Source organism: Erigeron canadensis, chromosome 4, assembly GCF_010389155.1.
Source record: "Erigeron canadensis isolate Cc75 chromosome 4, C_canadensis_v1, whole genome shotgun sequence".
NCBI classification, from domain to species: domain Eukaryota; kingdom Viridiplantae; phylum Streptophyta; class Magnoliopsida; order Asterales; family Asteraceae; genus Erigeron; species Erigeron canadensis.
Window position 1 is genome coordinate 24,018,954 of NC_057764.1, and position 9,081 is coordinate 24,028,034.

Below are 9,081 nucleotides of genomic sequence, written 5' to 3' on the forward strand. Positions count from 1 at the left end.
TAGCAGAAGAGCCGTTTTCAAGGTAGTGTTCGATCGATTACGTATTAATCCATATTCAATAGGAGAATGGGGGCAATGGGCACTATATAGAAGTGTTTAACGAGATAGATTAGCATTAGAGTTAATAATACGGATTGTTCATATGGTTTTTCTTAAAAAGTTAAGTTCCATCCTTAAATCTTTGAAACGATACTTGTAATCCTTTACAAGGGTTAAGTATCAAGAATGATCCTTTGCTCTAAATGTTGCTCCAGCTAAGTTGGAATTGTCGGCTTGACCTTTTAAAGCAGATATTGGTAAGGTAGTAACTTACTTCATGAGCAAAGATTAGAGTTTAATAATTGGTTCTTTTTGTATCTTGGTAAAAGAATAAACAGAGCTAGCTTGTTTTCTTTTTGCCTAACATTGTGAACGCTCTATTCTGTTAAAAAGCATATAGTATATGAAGGCTAACACATAAAAGCCTCTGTTATTTTCTGGGACATGAAGTGAGTTCCTAGATGATTGGTTTAGCAATTGCTCAACGAGCCAAGGACAAGGTGATTGCTGAGAATAATGGGTTAGACATGAGACTAAGCATCAAAAGAACCAAGACAAAACAAAAAGAAAAAACATCATAGGCGATCATCATCAGATGTAGCAAATCGATGCTAGAAAAGTTTGATCTAATTACAAAGTCAAGTTAACTTAATCGATGCTGGATTAAGATTTCCTAGATCAAAGTTTTACTAGTCTGAAGAAGTTCATTCCTGCCAGAATGCAGCAGCTCTATCATATATGGTTGGGTAACGCCACTAAGAGAATAACTGGCTAGCCTGCCAAACAATCATCGTCCTAACAGATCTCCTCAGCGCATCGGATGTCGTCTCCTGCAGATTATAAGTTTTAAACAAACATTTGTCACAAACTAGTTGACGTAAGTAATAAAAACTATCAATTTTTCATTTGTACGCAAAAGAGATGGTGGAAGATTTACCTCTTGGATCGGCGGTCTTCATCAAAATCCATTACTCCACCATGTTCAGCGAATAGTCCATGTCCTCGGAAGTCCATGTCCGCCTGCTCATAGGTGAGAACTTCTGCCACAACGTAAGTAAGACAAATCGACAAACATATCCAGTATGAAATAATTCCTAATTCACCTTCTCCCCAGAAAATAATGGTCCGATGTGGTTATTGGAGAATAATATATTGGTCATTGGCTATCCTAAATGGAGTACAAGTGATGGTTAATGACATCTTTAATAGGACACAAAAGTGACCGGCTTAATATCCTAAATGAAACATGCAAATCAAGGTCAATGAACAAGACAAATAATGAGACTGTGTGAAGAACTAGGAAGTACACATCATCAAACAGAAGAACATTACCTTGATAAAAGATACAAAGTATTTACAAAAACAAATTTTACATAAAAAAGGTACGGTGCTGACCTTGAGGGAGAGTGCATTCTTCACTTCTTCGAGCCTTTCCTCGTTTTCTTTTTTATGTTTCTTGTCCAGTTCACTCATGGTGTCTGCCCATTTTATCTTATCTTGAATTGTAATAAGTAAATTGTCTGATGTACTCAGCCTATGGGATCCATACATGTCATTGGTGAGAAACTAACATAAGCAATTATATTGAAGAATTTTTTTATACAATGACAGTTTTTTAGTTTTGTGAATGCAAGCACTGGTGAGATATTCTCTCCTTCCCATCATAATTGCAACTTTAGTGAATACTAGTTAAACATAAACTCATCAAGGTAAAAACTAGCTACGAAATGTAGGGTCGAGGGAAACAAATGATGTTAAGACCATTGATTATTCTTGGTTCTTGCCCATTGTGAGATTATAAAAGTCGTCTTCAAGTTTATATTTCTGTAACAAAATTCCTGGATTTTTTTATAAAAAATATTGCTATAAATTTGATCAATACACTAACTTGTGCTTGTATCCAAACGACCTGATTATGCAGTAAATGAAAATTTCATGAACTGGTTACCATATAAAACCACAATTTGGTAAACTTAATGCCAAATGCGAAAAGTGGACAAACATAATGTGGGATTACCAATCTGAGAGTGTATGGAGCATATTCCCTAATTGCCCAGGCCTGAGATCCCTGCCTGCTGCAAATTGCACCTAGAACCCATATTAAAGCAACAACAGTTAAAATGCAAGGGAAACTATGCATATGCTCACATATAGAAATAGAACTAGAGTAAACTGTGAAAAAAGAGATACATGGTCACACCTCAAAACACCTTCGCAGCTGGTCTAATTTGCCGCGTACTATACCCTATATGGAGGAAACACATACTTTAAAGATTATAATTGTATATAGAGATAAGTGCGTTGAAATGTAGGTAACTAAGACCGAAAAGTTATAGTGTGCACGAACTACCCAGAACCTCCATTGTATGCACAAACTTAGTAAAAATGTTCAGATTATGTAACTAACTATGACCGACCAATTAAAAACTTGCACGTGGCAGCTCATATAGGGCGCCACGTATACCATCTTACATAATTTGAACATTTTTACTTAGTTCGTGCATACAATAAAGGTTCTTGTATGTTCGTGCACACTATACCTTTTTGGTCTTAGTTACATACATTTTGGTGCACTTATCCCTTGTATATATACTTAAAAAACAAATCTATCACACAAAAATTGTAAAGATCAATAAGATTACAAAATTGTAATCTTACACAGATGTATTTTAAGGGAAAAAAACTATTTATTAGTTCACAATTTGTAAGTGAATTCCCGGAAACTCCAAAACCATAGTAATCAATACATGCAATCATACTCATAGGAAAACACCTACCACATACATGCACTCATTGATAAGAAAATCTTCAAGCTCACGGACGTTTACAACATCCAATTCATGCATCAGCACATCATATGGAAGTACCTGAAATCCCATCATCAAAAACCATGGACGGCATACAGCTATGATATAATTCATTCATTTATCAACTTGCGATGGTTGGTTAGGAAAAAAATAGCATGAAAATGGTTATTGGTTTTCTTTCTCTAACAGAATCCACCGAACATAACAAGGTTGTATATAATTCAAAATTGTAGAGTTGTAGAGTCACATAAACTCTAAGTTGGTTACAAAATCAGCTAGTATCAGCAAATACCGATCTACAAAAGTACTTGAAAAAACCGATATTTAGAATTCAAGCACTTGACCCAATTAAATTCAGCCATATATGTCGACTACATCATCATAACTATATTCTATTCAATTCTATTAGCTCCCGTTGCTGCAACCTTTCGTTATCCCTTCTTGCCAAATTCACACAAGATTGATGTCCATATATATTATAAGGGGACTGACCATCAAAAACATCCTTATTTAGCAGTGAATTTAATGTACCAAGTTGATCAAACTAGTGATCATCACAGCTACCAAATGTATGCAAAAAAAAATAAAAAATACCTTGGTAGCCTCGGCAAGTGTAAGCACTGTAAGTTGCTTTAACTTGAGGACCTGCTCAGGCATCAACTGCGGAAGATTACTGGCATTACCTACAGATTATTAATTAAAAAAAGAATAAAAAATGTTGAACGCCATCAAACAACATGACATTAGACGTAAGTGCGGTGGATAATGTGGATATCATACATGTCATGCCAATTAAAAGAGATGAAAAGCAAATGAAGTCCAATAAGGTGTCTCTTAATGCATAAAAGATTGTTTTGATATCCGTTAGTATTATAGTAGATGTCAAACAAATGATATAAACAAAAAAGATTGTATGAGTGCAGAAAAAGCTGCACTTTTATATGCAAGCATGAAGGCCCTTGAAGAAATCTATATATACAAGCATGAAGGCCCTTAAAGAAATATTTTAGATCCCAATGTTTTCCTTAACCCCGTCAAGACACATATATCTACTTATGGGTTCTGCCCGTCATCTTTTTGCACAATACTTGATATTTCGATAGTCATAAGTGATGCAGTGGAGTTCAATACTATTCAACTTTGTTAGCTGTCGTTGTTTAGTAATTACACTTATCTTTTAGTCAATATGCATATGTATTAAAATTTGTATTGGTATACATATTAAGGGGGGGGGGGGGGGGGGGGGGGGGGGTACAGGTTGCTTATCAAAACTGCTTATGGATTATGAAATAAGCACAAACTGATAAACAGCTGTAACAAAACGCAATGTGTTTGGATTTGCTTCTGCTGTAACAAGATCCAGAAACTAAGAACTAAAAAGTGTTCGTACGTTGTATGCCGATACCAAACAAGAAAAACAAATAAGCAGTTTATAAAGCAATACCCAAATACCATGTTTCTGTTATTATCTACTAAAAGATCCTTTTTTTTTCTCTAACCCAACAATTGTACTGGTGGATGTGTTTATGTGTAACAAAAAGAGGAAAGAAGCTTACTTTTGTATTCACTCCATGTTCCATGAGCAAACATCTGTAGCAAATCAAGGTATACAGAATGTTCTGTTCCCCGTAACTGCATAAAACTTTTTTGATTAGCGCACAGAAAGATGAAGAGATCAAAAAGCTTGAAATGGCAACCGTAATTCATATAAGATTGGAACTGGTCGCTTATATTTATTCTAATATCCGTAAGGTTGGTCAGCCACTTGAATAACACATGATTGCAAGGGTTCAGGGACATTGATTCCAAATGACACTATATAATTAATTCAAATAATAACAATAAAAACTAGGACTAGAACACTAAGATAAGAATAGCTGGTCAGGTGGGGTTCCACTTTAGATGATAAGATGTGCAAGAATGGATATAAAGGAATTATATGTCAAAAAATCCAAATATAACATTGTAGCATCATTCAGGAAGTCAACTAATGATGGTTGTCTATCAATTACACAGACTTCAGAAGTGGTCATTAAGGAGACAAGCTTTGTGTATGCCACCAAATAGAGGGAACAATATATATATATATTGGTCACGAGCAAGGCATTAACTAACAATCGATAAAAAAAAAAAAAAAGTTCCCTCGTCAAAAAATATTATAAGCCGTCGAAACTCAGTACTGCCTGTGTGGGCCAAGTGTTACGGAATCCCAACAATCAAACGATAACGTCACATAAACTAAGTGAATGATTTTTATCCTACTTACAAATAGAAGAGATTAATGTGAAAAACAAAAGGCAGTGATAAAAAATTAGGTAAAATTAAACGAAATCCAGATTTAATTTGCCTCTATTACGATAAACAGAACCGCGAAATTATGTCGCTTTATTGTTTCCTAAAATCTAAATTCATGATTTTTCACTGATGTGGCAAAAAACTAAAAGCATGTTATATTATAAAATGTATATAAAAATTCACTCTCTAAATCTGCAGATAGCGATCGGCAAACGGAATTATGTCGTTACATAGATTCTACATTCAGTATATATAATCATCATGTATATATATGATCGCTATTTCAGAACAATTAGACAAATAATTAAAAGCATATATATATATATATATATATAATGTGTATATAAATGAAAAATAAAGAGTGAAGACCTGGAGAATGTTAGGGACGGAAAGGATCTCGGAGAAAGCGAAGAGAGACGGATGTGACGTGGCATCAACGACTAAGTTTGCAAGTGATACTGATGAATCGTTTATTGCTGAAGAAGCTCGTTTCACAAAGTGATCGATATGCTCAGCTTGTTTTTCTTCGATATCCATTATTATTAATTTTACTCAAGATTTATTGAATGGAGATTTTTGAGGATTTTAGGGTTTCTACTTTCAAGAAAAGGGGGGGTTTTGTGAGATGTATTCCTAAGTACGTTTGGGATTTTTATTTTTTTATTTTTTTCTTTTGTATATATATTTTTTTGTACCTGTATCAATATTCGTCACAAAACAAGTATTTTTATTTGTTTTATTTTAATAAACGATTAATTTTAAATTCTAATTCTAATAAAAAACCCCTGCGTAATTATATTAAAAAACCAATTAGCAAGACACTAGAAGAATAATAACTATATAACTAGAATTTACCAACGGACCCTCCCGCAATATTAATACGAGGACTAAAAAAACTCTTACCAATTATAATAATCCAAAACACCAGAAAAACTCCATTTACGAAGACTTAATCACCGGTTATCATTTTATAGTGTTTTTGAAGTAGTCCTAAACATAGCCCGGGATACAAACTAACCAATGATAGATTGGGAAAAACATAAATAGTAAACAGAAGTATACATATGGGTCTAGCATATCTCCTCTACTTTCCAATTATAAAGGCTTTTCTTGAAAAAGTTGATAGTGCCACAATGAAGCAGAACACTCCAATAAGGCCCAAAGCTATCTTGAAGCTACCAATAGAATATCCAGAGCCGAAAACAAAAATTCATTTCACAATCCTATCTCTCGTGGCGTGCAATAACGGGTTATGTAAAACTAGAAATATTGCATGCACATAGCTGCAAAAACGATAGTTCCTATTATTACTCGTGTTTTTGACTCCGGAGTTTGAGATGTGTAATCGGCGAGTGTTATAATTCTTGTGAATTCTTGAAATCCGGCGAGATAAAGAAAAATGAAAATAGAGAAGGAGAGAGAAATACGAAACAGGGACCACAACCGTGAAGAGACCATTTACCATGTTCTTGACTATACAATCTTTTTTTTATATTTTTAAAAGTGTGAAATGACCATATTATCCTTAGTACAGAATGATAACTTTTTTTAGCATAATCTATCATGCTAAAGATGAATGGCTAAGAATAGTTTCTTAACTTAAAATATTAAGTTTTCTAAGGGTAAATTATATTTTTCGTCCTTGAAGTTGGCAGGTTTTTACTTTTCATCCCTAATCTTTAAAAATTACAACTTTAACCTTAAAGTTGGCAATTTTTTGCAATCAAGGTCCTTCCCTTAGACGGCGTTCATTTTTCGCCTTTAACGTATGCACGTGCTAAACACGTGAGGGTATTAATGTCATTTAACCGTTATACCCGAGGGACAAAAAGTGAAAAACATGCAAATTTCAGGGACGAAAAATGCGTTTACTTTACATTTTTTACTTTTTATAATATAAAAATAAATAAAAATAATAAATTATTCTTATAATAATATAATAAATTATTTTTTTTATTATTTCTTCCTTTTATAATATACTTATTAAAAAATTTTAATATTTTATAATTATATTTTTTTTATTTTATAATAAATAGTTTTTTTCCTTTTAAAATTTATTATTTATTATAAAAATATATTTTAAGATAAAGAAAATTATTTCCTTTATGATAAATAGTATTTATTATTTTTATAATATATTTACTTTTCTTCAATCTTTCCCTCGGGTGAAGATCGTAATAATATAAAAGGACAAAAAGTAAAAATAATAAATATTTTTTACAATAAATAGTTTTTTCCTTTTATAGTATAAAAGAAAAAAAATCAAAACCGGGTTCTTAAACAATTCTGGGTATTTCTTGTATATATGTGCACACAAAAACCGACCACCACCACTGTTACTTAAACCCGACCAATCTGGGTTCTTCAATTCGGATCTTGGTTTTCAATGGGTTTTCAGATCTGGAATGAATTTTCGGGTCTTGATCTAGATGGTATATGAGAAAATGTTGGAGATGAATGTTGAAAAGAATGATGGTAAGAATCGTGGTGGCGGCCGGTTGGTGGTTGAAGAAAAAAAACTATTATAGAAAAAATATTTATTATAAAAAAAAATTACTATATTATTATAAAGTTAATATAAAAGGATGAAAAGTTGAAGAAAAAAATTATTTACTATTTTGTTTATTTTTACTTTTCATATTATAAAAAATCTATATAAAGTAAATTACGTTTTTCGTCCCTGAAGTTTTGCACGTTTTTTACTTTTCGTCCCTCAGGTACAACGGTCAGATGACATTAATACCCTCACGTGTTTATCACGTGCATACGTTACCGGCGAAAAATGAACGCCGTCTAAGGGAAGGACCTTGATTGCAAAAATTTGTCAACTTTAAGGTTAAAATTGTAATCTTTAAACATTAGGGATGAAAAGTAAAAAAACTGTCAACTTCAGGAACGAAAAGTGTAATTTACCCAATTTCTAAAAAAGGAATAGAAACATACTTTATATATGAGCATAGATAGTGTTCATTAAAAAACTAGCCTTGTATTCGCGCGATGCGGCGGAGCATAGAAAAAAACGTTGGTTAAGTAGTTGTACCGTGTTATTACATGAATGTATAATTCAACTCAAGTGTTTCTTAGTCTGGCTGAAAGTGCAAACCGTCGTTGTTGTTTTAGAGTGAGCGTTGTTTATGTTGATTGATTATTAAATTCGATAACGCATGCATGTGTGTTTTTTTTGTATACTATGTGAGTAACTTCACGGAAGGGAAGAGACACGCGTAAGTTTTTTTTTAAGGGTATTTTTGGAATTTCAAGAATAAAGTGTTTGATGGTAGTATAAATTAAAAGGATAAATTAGAGATTTTAAAGGTAGAGTGTTAAATTTTAGGGGAGGTAGTTTGTTTATATAGATAGTATAGATAGATAATTTTAACGACAAAGTGAGTTGTCATCGTTACCTTAGAGTTGTAAATAGTTTGTTAAGTTTGCATTGCATATCGATAACTGATAATTGCCCAGTTAAATTTGTATTGTCATTGAGCTTGTTATTATTTCATGTTCAAACATTATATGACTAATTGAGGATTTATGATTCTTGTTGTTTTAAAGTTATCAATTTTTATTTTTATTTTTTATCTAATTGAGGATTTGGGTAGCTTTTTTACGTATTTTTCTTCCCTCTCATTTTTTATTGTTCAACCCCGTTTATGATTAAACAACTATTTTTGAACTCTAGTACGTTTTCCATTATGTTTAACTTGATGGTTTTATATGAAAAGAGCTGAAAACTCTCATAACATACAATATTGCATAATAACTATAAAGAGGCAATTAGTATTGTTCAATCAACCATTTGAACTTGATCGTTTATTAGATATTTTAGTACATACGTACATTCGTCAAAGGTGTTGATATATCAGTTGTACTTTAGCAATATGAAATTGAATTCCACTACAGTCCAAAATCACTACTACTACTTTGATGATACCATTGA

General features: G+C 32.5%; 1 protein-coding gene across 3 annotated transcripts; it reads right to left on the bottom strand.

Moving 5' to 3' along the window:
* Positions 1-635: 635 nt before the first annotated feature.
* Positions 636-5,777, bottom strand: LOC122595717 (COP9 signalosome complex subunit 7-like). Of its 3 annotated transcripts, none has more exons than XM_043768142.1 (9): positions 5,511-5,777; positions 4,403-4,478; positions 3,441-3,529; positions 2,817-2,906; positions 2,240-2,284; positions 2,057-2,127; positions 1,435-1,573; positions 977-1,059; positions 636-869 (listed from the first exon to the last, which is right to left on the bottom strand). In XM_043768142.1, exons 1-9 carry the CDS (start codon positions 5,676-5,678, stop codon positions 848-850), a joined length of 783 nt encoding a protein of 260 aa, XP_043624077.1. In that variant the 5' UTR covers positions 5,679-5,777; the 3' UTR covers positions 636-847. The 3 variants fall into 3 exon arrangements, with proteins under 3 accessions (XP_043624077.1, XP_043624079.1, XP_043624078.1); XM_043768144.1 differs by having other exon boundaries at positions 977-1,076; XM_043768143.1 differs by having other exon boundaries at positions 977-1,079.
* Between the last annotated feature and the right edge of the window lie 3,304 nt (positions 5,778-9,081).